Consider the following 16,777-nt stretch of genomic DNA (forward strand, 5'->3'; position numbering starts at 1 on the left):
TACATGGAGTGAAACTCTGGCAGAGTGTGAAAGGCAGACTGCCTGTAGTTGGTGCTATAAAAATCACAACTCTATCGCTTACATAAACACTGTGTTTTGTGCTTGCAAAGCACCCATACCTTATCTGATCCTCACAGTTCCTTAGAGGGGCATGCAGTGGATGGCTGGCTATCCCCATTTAACAGGCTCGGAGAGGCCAAGTGATTTGCTCAGAGTCCCACAGCAAAGGCTAGAATAAGAACTGGCTACTTTGTGCCAACATCATCAGACAAGATGATCAAAAGAGATGGGCCTGAAGACTGAAATGGGCAGACCGCGGCACTGACCTTTCCTGAGATGGTCTTGATCTGCTTGGAGCTCAGGGGCTCGAAGTCCACGCCGATGTAGCCCTCCATGGCGGCAAGCAGATTCTTCCGGAGACAACGGGATGAGTTGGCTTCTGTGTGCACCTGCTCCCACCAGGAAGGCTCATACCAGCCTGGGATGATCCATTGGTATTTGCTACCATACATGTTCTCCTCATATGCCTGCAACAGATGGGTTGACCATGAAGGTACCAAGAGTCAAACATTTGTTCAAGGCTTTGTGCCCTGTGAGACAGGTGGAGAGGGCTCAGGCCTCCTCTTACCAGAGAATTTATTAATTTTTCTCCTTGTTATCTCTCAAGAGATCCAAGGTAGTTTACTGGAGACATATATAATAAAATAATAAACACTGAATAAAAATTTAAATATGAGGGCCTGGCCAAAGCCAGATGAGGACACTATAAGAAAACTATACACTGATATCCCTGATGAATACAGTTCCAAAAATTCTCAACAAAATATTAGTAAACTGAATTTGAGAACACATTAAAAAGATTATACACTATGACCAAGTGGCATTTATCCCTGGGATCCAAGGATGATGGTTCAGCATTCACAAATCAATAAATGTAACATGTCACCTTATTGGAACTAAAGATAAAAATTATATGATCATTGCAATAGATACTCTCTGTGCACTGTGATGAGCTGTGAACACTTTATTTACTTATTTATTTTTGTAAGACCCCTGACCTGTGCACACTTTAAAACATGAACCTTAAATAATCCTGCAGTTCCTGGAGAGCCATGAACACATTGGGAAACAATTGATGTCACACCCCTCTGTGTCCCTTGGCCTAGAGCAGAGGCCAGGAGAATGTGACAAGAAGAGATTGATTGCTTTGGACTCCAGGAAGGTTCTGGTTGCCCTTCATTAGGGTCTCGATGCCAAGCCAGGGTCTGCCCACGGCAGGTGGGTCAGAGCCCCTAAGAGCATCTGTACATTGGAGAAAAGTTACTGTCAAGTCTGAGAGTTAGAGGAGAGCTCCTCCATTCTTCCATCTGGGGAGGCAACTCTTTTGAACTCTCTTAACACCTAAGAAAGCCCGTCCTGCAGTTCGGAGCCTCTCATTGGGGTACACGTGAATTAGAATGTTTGTTCCTTAACTTAAACTCAGATCTCATCTCCACAGCCTCTGCTCACTGGTACAGTGAAGGCTCTGGAGAGTAAACTGAAATCACTTAATGAAAAAGCCTTTCAACTCCCTCAAAGCAGTGATCACATTGCCTTTTCTCTAGACTTCTCTGATGATATGGAACTTTCGCCTCCCCAATTCTAGATGATATACTTCTCATAATGAATCCTCAGATCACAGTCATTTCTCCAGCAGCTACATTATAAATGTTGCCCCCATCACAATTGTAGAAAACATAGGCAGCCCTCATATCTCAATTATGTAATAAAATCCTGGCTCAACAAAGGCAGGCAGTCTCCTGGGTTTCCCTCTGATGAATGGGGTTTAGTCCCGAGAAACTTTCTTTTAAAGAAAAGATAATCCCAGATTCTGTCTGGAGGCTAGACTTTTGAACAAAAGGCTCCTCGTATTGATCCCAGGTCACTGTATTAATGGCAGAGTCTGTGAGACTTTATAACTCTCATCTTTTACTGAAAGGGAGGAACTCACATATCTTGAGCCCCTGTTACATGTTTGGCCAATTACACACATGATCTTATTTTATTTTCAAAACAACCTATGAGGTGGTATTATTATTTCTATCATACAGATGAAGAAATTCAGGCTCAGAGATTGAAGAATTTGCCCAAACACATACAGCTAAGTCAAGGGGACAAGATTCAAAGTCCACTTTTGGAAATTCCCCTCTTTTCTTAGCAAAATAGAGAAAACTTTTTGGCAGCTTTCTCAACCTTAAAAGGTGGAGGCAAAAAGATAGCCGCTCTTATTAGGAAGGTCTATTAAAGAGGTTAAAGAGGTTAAAGGTTAAAGAGGAGTCAACAGAGGCAGAGCGAGGACGAGGGGAGCTCTACTCAGACACAGGCAGGTCTGCCTTCCTCTCTGAGGACAAAGACCTCGTGATAATTTAGAGGCAGCACAGAACAGGAAGTCAGAAGCCTCCCAGGGACCTGCCGTGACAGCTCTTTGACCTACCCTTGTCTCATTAGGAGCTGTTCCTTGCGAATGAATTTTCCAGAAAATAGAAGCTTAGTCCATCTGAAGGACGACACATCTTGTTTAGAACATGAGTCAGACTGGATGAAGATAAACATTTTTCTACTGACCTTCTGTAACAAACAAAAAGGGAGACCACAGTCCAACAACACTAGATTCTCTGCCACACACCAGCTGGGTAACTCTGGTGCACGACTCCTTGGGTCTCAGTGTTCCTATCTATAGCCTGTGGAAGGCAAAGCCTATCTCATTGGGTTGGTGTAAGAACTACATGAGATAATACGTGTACCGTGCCTGGCCAGCACTACATTCAGGAACATTTTAGGAACTCTTTCTTGTTCCCTTCTCCTTTCTGTAACGCATAGCTTTATTTTGAACACCAGTCACTGTTGTGGGCTGGGCACAGTAATGCTGCTGGGTCTAGGGTGTCACTCTTCATGGCCATCCAGTCCCTGTCCTCTCTGAACTTGCTGGTTTTAAACTGCTATGGCTTGGAACGAGGGGCACCTGGGCTGTTAAACATATGTGCAGAACAAAAGTAAATAGGCTTTGAGTGAGGGTCTAAGAGGGTTTCCTGCAAGGTAGGTGGACTGGTTTAAATACACCATCCACCATCGAACGCAACTGAGGGGAAGGCTCCAGTCCTCCATTCTGACGTTTCTGTCTTCAGAAGAGCTGCAGTTGTTAAGCTCATGAGCTGGGAGTAGCTGCTGGTGTGCTAGTCTGTCTCCTTTGTCAAAGGGACAGTTTTTGTAGGGTGGGGTCCGCTCTTCCCTGGGTTCCCCAGTGCTCAGCACAGTGGCTGGTGTGCACAGGGCACCCGATAAGTGGTTGTGGAGTCACTAAAGGAACACCTTTCTGGTTTACACAGTCACCTCAGTTTTCACTTTCTCTGCCTTCGGTGGGAATGTGATCTCAGGACCTGTGGGCCACCAAAGAGCCCTGCCACGTGGCAACAGGCAGTCCTGAGCTCACCTTCTTCAGTCTCATGGACCGCTTTGGTTCTCACTGGCTGCAGACAGGTAACCATGATGTGAATTATTTTAAAAAATCCAATTTCCCCTTTTTATAATGTTTCCTTTTGCCTCCTCCCCTCCCCATGCAAGAAGGACATTTCCCTTTTCATATTACAGTTCACAAAAACGATAGTAATAAACCCTCACATTGGGAAGGCAGTTAACAGTTGGGATGATGGTCTCCCTTCCATGGCCTTATTTAGGCCTCTTGACAATCCTGTGAGACAGATGGGGCAGGGACTGCTGCTTCCATTTTAGAGGGGAGGCAGCAGCTGGGGACCAGAGGTGTAAAGTGACCTGCCTGAGGTCACACAGCTGGTGGGGCTAAAACCAGAACCCAGGCGTGAGTGTTAGAGAATTTAGAATAGACCCCCGAGGGGGGAGGGAGAAGACAAAAGTGACAAGACCTGCTCAAGCTGTGCTAAGCCCAAATGAACACTTTGCCACAGGGCTATAAATAGCTTTGCCGGAGTCTGCTCTTCCCCTGGTGGCAGTTCCAGGCTCAAGAACACAGCAACATGCTGCAAAGTTTGCAAAGCGGCATTTGGATGGCAGAGATACGGTTGTATCCATCTGATCTGCACTCTGACCCCGACACAGGCAGGAAGGCTTTTTTGGGGTGAGGAGTCGGGTAGGGAGTCTCTGCTCCGAGGAGCCCCTCCCTCTGTCACCCACCCATAAGAAGACACTGAGCAGACTCTCTTCGGGATCTTCCAGATTGCTTCCTAACCAGATAAGGCTCCAAGCCCTGGAGGGCAGGTTCTGTCTGAGGGTCTGACACTTGGAATAAACAGCCAACAAAAAAGCTCTATGGAATTCCTCAACAAAGCCACCTGCAGACCCTAAGATAAAGCCCATCTCAAAATACCCACCGTCCAATGAGAGGAAAGAGGAAAGTGGGACAAGAAGGTGGATGGTGTCCCATGCCATGTGGAAGGCAGGCAGCCTGGGGCTTTGGGTCAAGAGGCAGACAGCCACTCGGTCTGTTCTGGAGCAGAAACAATGGCTGGAAATGCCACTCAGGAAAGAATCCCAGTGCATGGCACGGAGAGAAATCACAGCCACACTTCCACTTGGGTTTGGCTCAAAGCAGAACATGAGGTCTGTCTGCAGTTTTTGGAGAAGGGAGATGGCCAGCGACCACTGTGGTGTCTTCATGGATCATTTTTTATTAATTTATTTCTCCCGGAGTTATTACCCACCATGTGCCAGCTGTCTGCAAGGCCCCAGGGATACGGAGAAGGGTGGCGGGGATAAAATCCAGTTTCCTCCCCCAAAAGAGATTACATTCTCCAATACAGAGCATTATTTTCCTTTTCAAAACGGGCCATTTCTGGACTTCAGATGGTAATGCGCAGGGTTTTATGAGTAAAGGTTTATGAATAAAACTTGACAAGCAAGGTTTTGAAGTAAAAGGCACTAAATTAATTTGCTCCATTTTTTCAGTTTTTCTCATTGTTCTTCCTTAGATTTTCATATGGAAAGACCCCTTGTTACCTTTACCTGGAGCACAGAATGCTTAATACAATCTTGTAGAGACCATCTGATAGTAAACTCACCAGCCCAACAATGGTCTATTCCATTCTCAGATGCCTGAGACTTTACATAGACAAACAAAAGAAGATTGCGGACATTTACTGAGGGCTCATCAGGCCCTGTGCCAAGTGTTTTTGCTCATCTAATCTTCACAACGATCCTATGAGACAGGTGCTTTATTATCCCCACTTTACAGATGAGAAAACTGAGGCTCCCAGAGTGTCAACAACAAGTCCAAATTCAGCACCCAAGCAGAAGACCGACTCCTGAGCTCTAAACTCTGTCCAGGGTCTCCAGAAATGTCAGCCTCGTGGCCTTTCCCTCCTCCCTGGTAAATCGGGAGATGATCAGGCAGGTTCTCATTTTGTTCTTGAGCCTTCGGGGTAAAATAGCTCTGTGTGACCGTGGCTTCAGGTCACTGCTCTCTCCTCACTCCTGGTGTGTTTTCGGTTCCTGCCTCTCTCCTGAAAGGTGCACCAGGAGCTGAGTAGGATACCCCAGACAGTGTCTCTCTAGCAGACAGCTGAGGGGCCACCTTCCCTGAGTGTGGACATAGCGCCTGAGGTCCCCTTGGCTCCTGGCAGTTATGCTTACACTGGCGACTCACAGCAGCCTTGAGGTCAACCAAGACTCCAAAGTCTCTTTTGTTCTAAATGCACAGTACTCCTCAGCTATGCCTCTACACCACCATGGACATAGGCAGCTTGATCTGTGCTAATGTCACCTTCTAGTAGGGCTATTAGATCTAATCTTCTTAGAGTTAATCAAACATTCCATCCAGCCTGTTAGGGTTCTTTGCACCTTGGATCTGTCATCCAACATATTTCACAACTTCCAAAATTCCTACAAAGTCTGCTTTTTATAATCTCATTCAAGTTACTGACAAAAGATCAAAGAGAACAGAGGCCTAAGGCCCACCACAAGAGACTATACCTGGAATAGGCTCAGTCTACAAGGAAGAGCTTATTGGGGAGATAACGACTCACAGGACTGGGCTCCCATTCTGTTGCTTCTTCTCTGACCTGGGGCAGGGGACGGGAGCCAGGGTATCAAAACCCAAATATTTAGTTTCTGTGCTAGAATTCGTGCAAGTACTTAGGTTAAAACATCATACGGAAAAAAAGATGATTAGATTGGGAATCAGGTGGGGTGCCTGGGTGGCTCAGTTGGTTGAGCGTCCGACTTCATGATCTCATAGTCCGTGAGTTCAAGCCCTGCATCGGGCTCTGTGCTGACAGCTCAGAGCCTGGAACCTGCTTCGGATTCTGTCTCTGTCTCTGTCTCTCTCTCTCTGCCCCTCCCCTGCTTGTGCACTCTCTCTCAAATATAAATAAACATTAAAAAAAAGCCTTTTAGATTGGGGGTCAGGTGAAGGGGATGGAGCCTTGGCTCTACCACAAACTGGGCCTCTATTCCCTCATCTGTAAAGTGGGATAATGATAGTTGTTTCACATGGTTATTGAGAAGATTAAATGAGATAAGGCATTAAAAAAAAACTACTTTGTGTAGCCTATCACACACCAGACAATTGTAAAGAATTCAGGGGTAGGTACTGAACAGTTGAGAGATTATTCTAAACTTAGGCTCTGAGCCCTGTTCCAGGGCTGGGAGGGGGTCCGAGGCACCTCAGCCTCGAGGTCTGGACTCTCAGCGGGAGAGGCTGTGCCATAGAGCAGGCCTCCATCAAGTGTGGGTGAGTAGATGGGCAAAGAATTAGCCGACAGGGCTTAGCCAGGAATTAGCCAGTAGGTTTGGTCAACTGAGGTCCCTAGTTCCTCCCAGTACTGTACTGTTCTGAGCCCCGGAGGCTTAGCTCCCCGCAAAGAGGAATGCGCAGTGAAAATAACACTTCTGCTTCCAACAACCGCTTCCAGTCCTATATTCCGCTCAGACCAGGCAGTCAGAACGAGTCTGAGAAAAAGCTTCGTGAAACCCCCCCAAAGACACAGTGCTGTGAAAAAGTTTTACTTACACAACAGAACACTTTTGCTGCCATATTCTGGTCAAACTGGCCGAGGATGATCCTCACGTCATTGCCCTGCGGACAGAAGGACATGTAAGTGAAGCAGGGTGGATGACAGGCACACCAGGGGGCTTGAGGCCACGGGCATGGAACCTTCTTGCACCCCCGGCTCTGCGGCCAAGAACTCTGCCCTCCCGTCCCACCCCAGCCTGGATTCTCTGGTCCTCTCTGGGGCCAGCTTCCCCTTGGCTCCTGGTGCCGCCCTCCCTGGCCTCAGGGACATGCCCTGCGACAAGTCTGCACAGGCTGGTGGCTCTGAGGGGTCTTGGCAGCATCCCTGATCTCCTTCCCCAAGGGCAGGCAAACCCTGCAGGGCACTGAGACAGCGTCTATTCTCCTTCCTCATACACGGAATATGACATCCAGGAAAACTGAAGCCAGAGGAGAGAAAGGAGCTTCAAGGTCCCCGGGGGAGTTGATGGCAGAAATAGGGCTGCAGCACCCCCCCACCCTCACTCCAGTATTTTAGACTTTTCTATACCTTCCTGGAACCCACGAAGCTTCCCAATTAAGAAGTGCCAGAGTCTCTTTGAGTTCTGAGCTTTGTTCAAATCTCAGCTCCACCAACAAGCCTCAGGGTATCTCAGGCCACTCCTTTTTCCATCTTAGTCTTAATTTCCTCACCTGTAAAATGGGGATAATGCCAGGGCCTAATTCCAGGGTTGCTGGGAGAATTAAATGAGATGATCCTCAAACTGCTTCACACAGTTCCTGGCACATAGTGAGTGCCCAGTAAGTGCTAGCTAGTGTTAGGATTTTATAACCTCCTCCCAACCCGTCTTTAACTCCAAGAAAAACTTATATTTGAAAACTCTATAAATGGGATTGCACTTATTATCTCTGTGTGTATTGAACAGCAGCTCCTGCGACTCATTTATTCATTCAACAAACAGTTACTGGGCGTTTGCCTGAGGCTCCGTCCTGGGTTAGGGTTGCCGTGTGGGACAGGGATCCAGGCAGGGCCCTGTTCTGTTGAGAACAGGTTAAAGGTGGATGTGGCAGGCAAGCATCCAGCCCAGCCGGGCCCTGGCCCTCCGGCCTGCACCCCACCCCAGTCACTCCCTGCCCTCCACCCTGAGGCTCAGCCTTGCAGGTGGTGCTGCCTTCCCGCCTTGCATCCCATCCTCTCCAGCAGGCCTCAAGGCCCTTTGATGCATAAAGAAGAGAAACATGCCTTTAAAGATCAGTTTTTAGCATCTTTCAAAATTGGAAAGTGCTGACTGGGAGGCCATTTTACTCATCATGTACTTTAGCAAAATAAAAAAGGCTTGGATTCTAAAATCATCCTTCGTTTGCAAGCAAGAATGGAAAGAAGAGGGGAAAAAAAAAAACCCTGCTCTGAAAGGACTTTAAAAGATCGTTAACAGAGCAGTTGAAGGAAGGCAAGCCTTTGTCATCACCATGTCTGCAAGGCTATAAAAAGTCCTAAGCTGCTTCCGTTCTATGGACATGCTCCCAGGCACACTGCAGGGTTTTTCTGCTTGTTTGTTGAAATCTTTTAGCCTTTTTTGCTGCTAATAGTATTCAGCCAGCCAGCCAGCAAACACTTATTGAGCGTCTACTTTGTGCCAAGCTCTGTGTTGCTAAACATGGTATAGAAGAAATAGTTTATTGGATTTTAGAGGTAGAGAGACCTTAGTTCAAATCCCAGCTCCACCACTGACCAGCTGCGTGACCCTGAGTCTAAATCCCCTAGAGCCTCAATTCTCTCATTTTCAAAAGAGGGCTAATCCTACCTACGTTGCCGGGTGGCCGGAGGATGCATGCTAATGAAACCCACTCATTAGCTTCCGTGATGCTTCCTCCTGGCTCATTCCTACCTCCTGGTCCTTCCTTCTCAGACTCTGAATCAGCTCATCATCTTTCTGCCAGTCCCTGACTGCTGGTGTTCCACACAGTTGTGCCCTTAGCTCTGTGCCCTCAGTACTCTCCTTGGGCAGCCTCATCCATGGCCCCAGCTGCAACTGCCCGCTGTGTGCTGTGGAGGCCCGACCACTCTCCCCAGCCCTGACCTTTCTCCAGCTGCCCGCTGGAGCCCTCCACTCAGATTCTCCCAAGTACCTCAAGTTCAGCACATCCCAAGCTGAATGCATCATCTTTCCCAATGAGCCCTTTCCCCGTCCGGTGTTGTCCATCTTTGACAACCGTGTCACCACCCTCCCACCCACCAGGTTCACTCGCCTCTATCTAACCAGGACCCATTGGCTACCTGCTCACCAGTGCCACGTCAGCCCCGTCCCTGCAGCCCCACCCCGCTGGGTTGGCCACCGTCATTCCCAACTCATTGAACTACAACTGCCTCCTGGTTGAGTCCCCACCCTTAGTCCTGCCCCATCTACCCCGGTCTCCATAGAGCAAACAAAGGAATCATTCCAAAATTCAAATGTGGTCACATAAAACCTTTCCATGGCTCCCTGAGCTTTACAGGTCAGCTCTGAGCTCCGTAATAGAACATTCGAGATGATTTACCAGCCGATTACTGCTCACGTCTCGTCTCAAATCACACTGTTCTCCTCACTCTTCCAGGGTATCAGAACGAGCTGCCTGCGGTTGTCTACAACAGCTCTGACATTCATGCGTTCATTCATTCGTCCATTTCCCCACCCCAGCCCCTTTCTTTCTGCAAGCTCATCCCTCTCAAATGCCCTTCCCCCTCCCCCCACTCCTTTGCCTGGAGAGCTGCTGCTCACCCTTCATGCTTTAGCTCAGGCACCTCTACTCCAAGAAGCCATCTTTGTCCCATTAGGCTTGGTGGTCATTTGCTCCTCTGTGGACCCAGAGCACTCTGTGCGGCCCTCTGTCATGGCACAAGTCCACTTGCTTGTCTGTCTTCCCCACTGGACTGAGGGTAACTTGATTCATCTCTGGGTCCCCAGCTGAGGGGGATGGGGCACGCCATATATATCAATAAAAATAGGTGTCGGATGCATGATTAAGTGGGTGAATGCTATCTGAGCTACCAAGCACAATGGCTGGCCTGCATTCCTTATTCAGTGACTGCTATGGTCACCACCGAACTAATATCCTGCTATCCTAGGGCCTCAGCATGATCGGGTTCACCACGTCTTCATGGTTGACCACCTGACCACCTACCTGCCGATAGATAAATAACCAGCTCTACCACTTATGGACCATTTAGTGTCTCTGTTGCCATGACAACCAAGTTGCATGGACCAGTTGGTTCTGTGCTCCTGGACTGTTAGTACTGGATGGAACCAAGGGATCACTGATCTAGTGAGCCCCTTCCTAGAGAGACAAAAGGCTTCCCCCAAGACTGCACGGCACCCTGCACCCACTGCTCTCACCTTGGTCGCCCTCCGATGGTCAGAGAAAGATCCTAGCCAGAACCAGGTGGTGCCTGCTGCAGGGAGCTATTCACACCCACTCTGATCCTAGCCGGTAAGAGGTGGCAAGATGCTGTAGTGCCTGGGAGGGACGAGCCAGCACCCAGTGCAGCTGAAGCCTGGAATCCCGGGATGGGCAGTGGACAAAGGGAGGTGCAAGTGGCCAGGGGTCCTTAGCAGGAGCCTTGAAAACAGTCGAAAGAGGTTGAAGCGCTTCTCAAAATGGGATATGTGTACTCCCGGAGCATGAGGACTTTTCTTGAGAATATGAAAAGCACGGGTATACTGGTTTTCCTTTCCAGAGTAGCAATTTATTGGGAAGATGCAGGGCTGAGGGGAAACGTTTCAGCGTTCAGGAGTCTTAAAAATTTTTAACACATGCCTGCTCTCACAAAAGTTCTAGAATCACGCTGTTCGGTGTTACATAACTTGTATCTCTTCCTGAGAATCCGGAAAGTAGAAAGACAAATTTTGCCTTGGCAGTGGTCCCTGCATCTGGCCACGCCTCCCACGTCCCTGCCAGGGGTGGAAGCACACTCTCCTTTGTGGTGGGAAGGACTTTGGGGCAGAATGAGGAGTACCAGGGGGTACAGGAGGAGAGCTGTGAATGCCCCTGGTCATCAGAGGGACAGAACAGAGTTGTGACGGTGCAGAGAACCCAGAATGTGACAGAGGGCAGGGTCCCAAAATCCTGTGCCTTCCCACACACTCTTGATTCTGCAGGGGACCACCAGGGGTGAAAGGTGACATGAGGTGGGACAAAGGACAACTTGTGCTCAAACGGTTAGATCTAAGGTTGGAGACCATATGGAGGCCTATGTTCACACAAGAGGCCTCGCCTACGGGGAAGGGGCAAAAATGGAAGGAAACAGCGACAGGGTGGGAGGTCCGGGGAGGGGTACTCAGCCCAAACCCTGGATGGATTTCCTTTCCTCCTTCCTGGGTCCTTCTCATCTGTTGTCTAGAGTCTGTCTCTGGGACCCTTAAAGCAAGCTAAAATCACACACACACACACACACACACCCCACATAAGAAGGAAAACCCAATTCAAAGACCTTGTGTATGACAATAAATTCTATATATATATAAAAAGAAGGCAAATAAAGGGGGAGTTTTAATAAAAGATTTTTTAAATGAGAAGAAAAAAAGAAACTAATATAACCTTGTATGTCAACTGTACTTCAATAAAAAAGGAAATTTATGTACAGAGAATAACAAAACAAAGAGCTTGTGTATAACCTCCAGTTTGCAGGGGATTCTAGCAAAATAAAAATCAAGGACAATTCCTGAGTGCTTTTCTAACCATGGTACTAAGCAGTCATCAGCCCCACCCAAGGAGAGAGCCGTTATTATTACGTCCACTCCAGAAAGTTTCATGAGTGAGCTGAAACTTTTCTGAGGGTGGCAGACACTGCTGGCCCTCCTGGATACTCCCTCCCCACTTCCCCCCAGCCCCTCCCCCGCCTCCCCCCCCCCCCCCCACAGCCAGCCAACCAGGACTGTTGCATCCATCCCGGTGCAGGGTGGGCGGCTTACAGCTTACAGCTCACTCTCACTGGCTTCTCTGGAGAACTGCCCCCAGCTACAGAGAATTTCCTGGCCCCAAAGGCCACGCTGTGTGCCACATTCTGCAGCACCCAGTGACCCGACTGGGGTCTCGGAAAGGTGGGACCAGCTGTGTGGTCCAGACACCCTGGGGGGCCCAGGCTAACCTGGTCTCCAGCCAAGACAGCATTCTGACCCAGCTCCCCTCTTGCCTTACCCTGCCTCCCTCCCTTCTCCTGAGCGTGCTCTCATAAAGCTCTTTCACCAGAACCTCGGGCTCTGTTTCTAGGGAGTTCAACCTAAGGCACCAGGTCACACAGGTAGGCAGTGGTGGTGCCGGCCTCCACCCCGGCTGGGCCCAGCCCCAGAGCCTGAGCACTTGACCACTGCCCCTATATATTGCCTCCCAGGCTGAGCAAACATCCAGTCTGCAGCAACAACTCGCAGAGGAAAGTCCCGCAGACTTCCGTGTGGAGGCACTGGAACAGCAGATGTGATCCTGAGGCGTTAAAATAGCTGGTGTACATTTAAAACAGCGGGAAAGCAGAAGGCCACCCCATCCTGCCTTCCCCGTGGCAGGGGTGTGGGGTCCCGCTGGAAAGGCAAGGTCGACCCGGACACTGGGTCATCTGGCATCTCCTGCCGCCTGTGCACCTGTCTTGGCCCACATGTGATCACTTCCTGGTTTCTCAGGTGCCCAGCCCCACAGACCCACTGGGCTGCCGAAAAATCAGATGAAACTGTGTACAAAAGTTGTGGAAAGGGAGGAGGTATGACAAGCCCCAGGGCGGTCAAACTTTTAGAGGCTGGCCATGGTGGGGCTGGGAGGTGGCTTGACTGGGGCCAGTGGGCACTGGGGAAGGGGCCAGGGACTCAGGCCACTCCCGCCCCCTGACTCTGGCTGTGAGACCTGGGATGAGTCCAGCAGGGTGAGCCTAGATGCTTCCCAAAGTCCCTCCTGGCCCTGACACACTGATTCCATACCTAGAATGAGTACTTTTATTTAGCTCAAGTTAAGTTTTTCTTAGACTCTTTTTTTCCCTCACCAGAGAAATGTCCTTAAAGGCAGAGAAGCAAGAGATATATATTCTTGTTAGTGTTACAACAGTCTTTTTATTCTGAGTAGCCCTCCTGTTTATTTTTCATTTTTATCTATCTATCTACCTAGGTGATTATGGTTGACACACAATGTTATATTAGTTTCAGGTGTACAACACAGTGATTCAACAAGGCTGTACCTTAGGGAGACATATACTCTTAAAGAAGAGAGCAAAGAGGGAATAGCCCATAGCAGCCCACTGGGAAAGCATGCCATTTCTGTAAAGTTTATTATTTTGAAAATTCACATACATTTAGCATTCCAATAACATACCTATGTTTATCTCAAGATAAAAATAATGCGTTTTCCCCCATGTTTCTGAGCAAAACTGGCCTGCTGGAATGTACCATGTTTATTCTGTAGCTCTGCATCCCCTCGGGGTGCCTATATGAACTCTACTTTCCGGGAGTCAAGCAGCATTCTGGCCTATAGGGTGTGGGGAGGGGGGACTTCCCACTAGGCCTCTCTCATGGAGCACGGGGGGCAACAGACCCGAAAGTCTGTTTTCGTGGTCCTCCTATGATAGGCAGACAAATGGTCCCCCCAAAGTGTCCATTTCCTAATCTCCAGAACCTACAAGTATGGTCTGTGACATGCAAGGGGGGGTTAATGTTGCAGATGGCATTAAGGTTGCTAATCGGCTGGTTTATAAATTAGGGAGATTTTCCTGGAATCAGAACCCTGAATGATAGGCTAGAGGCTACTCCGGGGAAGGTAGAGAAAGCAAACAAAATGAACAGAGCAGGACAGTGGAAGCCTGGCGCTCTCCCCCTCACAGCCCAACGCTTCAGAGCCAGCACCATGGAAATACCCAGGGGCAGACTCCGGGCCCCGCCCAGTCCAGCCTGGCAACAGTTAACTTTAAAGCCCCATGTTCAGAACAGGCCTGGAAGGAGCTTAAAGGCCTCGGGACTCCATCACACAGAGATGGTTTTTCTTGACTTTATTTAGGCGAACTTTGGTACATATCTGCTAAATCAGCCTGATTAATTTCATTATTTGGTTCCTCTGTGTTCTTGCTTATTTTTGCCTGGGTGATCTGTCCAAGACTGAGAGAATGTTATGGCTCCCAATGCTATTGTGTTTCTGTCAATTCTCCTTTGTATTTTAACAGGCTTTTCTTTATATATTTCAGTGAGATGTAATTTAGAGCAATAATGGTCCATGATTGTGTTATTCTCATGGTGAATTGTACCCCTATCTATAGAGAATGACTCTCCTTAATCCTGTTTAATGCCTGTACCTTGAATTCCCTTTGGGTCTCAAATGAACACTGGGGTTCTTGCTTCAGTTGGGTTTGCCTGACCTACCTTTGGCTGATCTTTTACCTTTGACCTTTCTGTGTCACTTTCTCTGTTGTCAACAGCTATAGTTAGTCCTTCAAAAATACAGTTCTCTCTCTTTGCCTTTTGATAGGGAGTTTGACCTCTTTGAATTTACGGTCAGAAGGACTGTATTTGGTCTACAATTATATGTTATGCTTTCTGGTTTTCACATTTTCTTTCTGTTTTTCAATATGTGGACTAGATTTTCCCTGCTTCCCTTTTCTGTGCTTCAGAAGTTTTGGGTTCTGTTTGCATTATAGTATATTTACCATCAAGTTATTCAAAGCCTTCTTTAGCTTGTATGTTTCTCATTAGGAAACTCATGAACAAAATGGTCTCTATTGAGTCCCTCTGCTACTTAAGACCAGGAGGTTACCACCCATATTTTTTACTTGCCCACTTCTTTGGTTACGTTAATGGAATATGGATTTTAACATCTCAATTATTATTACCAGATGTATTTTTGCACTCTATGTATATGTACATTTGCTTTCAAAATGAACTTTTGCATCTGTATACCATTTAAAATTTTTTTTTATGTTTATTTATTTTTGAGAGAGAGGGAGAGACAGAGAGTGAGCAGGGGAGGGGCAGAGAGAGAGGGAGACACAGAATCCGAAGCAGGCTCCAGGCTCTGAGACAGCACAGAGCCCAATGCAGGACTCGAACTCACAAACCGCGAGATCATGACCTGAGCCGAAGTCGGACACTCAGCCGACTGAGCCACCCAGGCGTCCCAGCATCTGTATACCATTTTAGAACAATTATTTAGACTTAGCTCTCTGTCTATGGGTTCTGGTGGCCCCTGATCAGCAGTTTCTGCCATGACCTCAGCTATGAAGTTTGCCATTGCTCTTGGCTGGCTGACGTAGGACTTCAAGGATTAACTTCGAGAAAGGCACCTGGCTGGTATGCCACATGAGCTACACACATGGGAGAATGTCTCCCAGCTGCTCCATTGTCTCTGGGATTGAATGCTACAGAGGAGTTGAGGTGGCCTGGTTTTTGCACCTTTGTGGGAAATTCGTTTTCTTCTGGCCTAGATACTTGTAGATTTCCCCCTTTATATTTGTACTTCAAAACTTTTGCTAAAATGTGTGTTGGTATGACTCTCTTTTCACCAGTTCTGCTAGAATGTGGAAAGGCCAGCTAGGCGCACATACAGTGTGCACACTGTACATTTCCTCATGATATTGTCGATACGGTACTTCAAAAATGGTTGACTATTAGCAATTTTGTCAATCCAATCTAGTAGGACCCTCCTGAGCCCCCTTGAATTTGTCTTCTGTTTAAAAAACAAACTTCTTATTTGAGAATAGTTTTAGAAAAATAACAAAGATAGAAGGTTCTCATATGTTCCTCACCCAGGTTCCCCTATTATTAATATTTTATGTTCGTGGGGCACATTGTTATAATTAATAAACCAATATTGATTATTATTAGCTAAAGCCCATACTTTAATCAGATTTTCTTAGTTGTTTTTTGTTTTTTTTTCCTCTAATGTCCTTGCTCTATCCCTGGATTGCATCCAGAGTAACACATTATATTTAGTTGTCATGTCTCCATAGGCTCCTTTTGGCTCAGACATTCCTTATTTCTGAAGACCTAGACAGTTTTGAGGAGTGTTTTGGGAAATGGCTTCCACTAGAATTTGCCTGATTTTTTTCTCATGGTTAGGCTTAGGGCATGGGTTTGGGGAAGGAAGACCCACTGAGGTAAATTGCCCTTCTCATTCCCTCATATCAAGGGTGTATCCTATCACCGTGACTTACTGCTATTGATGTTGACCTCGGTCACCCAGCTGAGGTCGTGTTTATTAGATTTCTCCATCATCAAGCCACTCTTCTCCCTGCTTTCCACAGTGGACTCTTTGGAAAGAAATCACTTAAGAAGCGGGTCATTCTGCTCTACCTCCATGAACCTGAAATATGTACGTAAATTATTTGGAATTCTTCTGTATAGGATATTTGCCTGATCTTTCCCATTTATTTATTCAATCACTCACAGCAGTATGGACACATGGATATTTATTTTATACTTTGGGTTTTAATCCAATGCTATTTTATTTTATTGCTGAAATTGTCCCAGCGTTGGCCACTGGGAGCCCTTGCACTCAGCCGCATTCCTTTACTTTCTGGCACTAGAAAATGCTCCAGGATCATCGTGCATATTCCCTGCCCCGGTCCTAGAATCAGCCATTTTCCCAAGTAGTCCTGGTTCCTTTTCCTAAAGAACGGTATTAGAAACCAAGTCCGAGTGCTAGGTGCACTACTCACTGCTAGTGTGGTGCCTGTTTTGTTTTGATTTTTGTTGTTTCATCTGTCCTGGTTTTCCCTTAGGATCTCCCTTTCCAGTGTCCATAACTATTCTCTCTTCCCTCATTAGATTGATTGCT

At 47.4% G+C, this 16,777-nt stretch overlaps 1 protein-coding gene across 1 annotated transcript in view; it reads right to left on the bottom strand.

Moving 5' to 3' along the window:
- GABBR2 (gamma-aminobutyric acid type B receptor subunit 2) overlaps positions 1-16,777 on the bottom strand; it is a 347,460-nt gene that overhangs the window by 152,465 nt on the left and 178,218 nt on the right. The window contains exons 5-6 of the mRNA XM_047066870.1: positions 7,019-7,084; positions 327-527 (exon numbers count right to left, since the gene is read on the bottom strand). Of these exons, the coding sequence (XP_046922826.1) occupies positions 327-527; positions 7,019-7,084 (267 nt within the window). The remainder of the gene's footprint in view (positions 1-326; positions 528-7,018; positions 7,085-16,777) is intronic.

This window comes from Lynx rufus, unplaced genomic scaffold (genome assembly GCF_022079265.1).
Source record: "Lynx rufus isolate CCGP_SWC_20201006 ecotype Redwood Valley unplaced genomic scaffold, mLynRuf1.p SCAF_10, whole genome shotgun sequence".
In the NCBI taxonomy this organism is placed as follows: domain Eukaryota; kingdom Metazoa; phylum Chordata; class Mammalia; order Carnivora; family Felidae; genus Lynx; species Lynx rufus.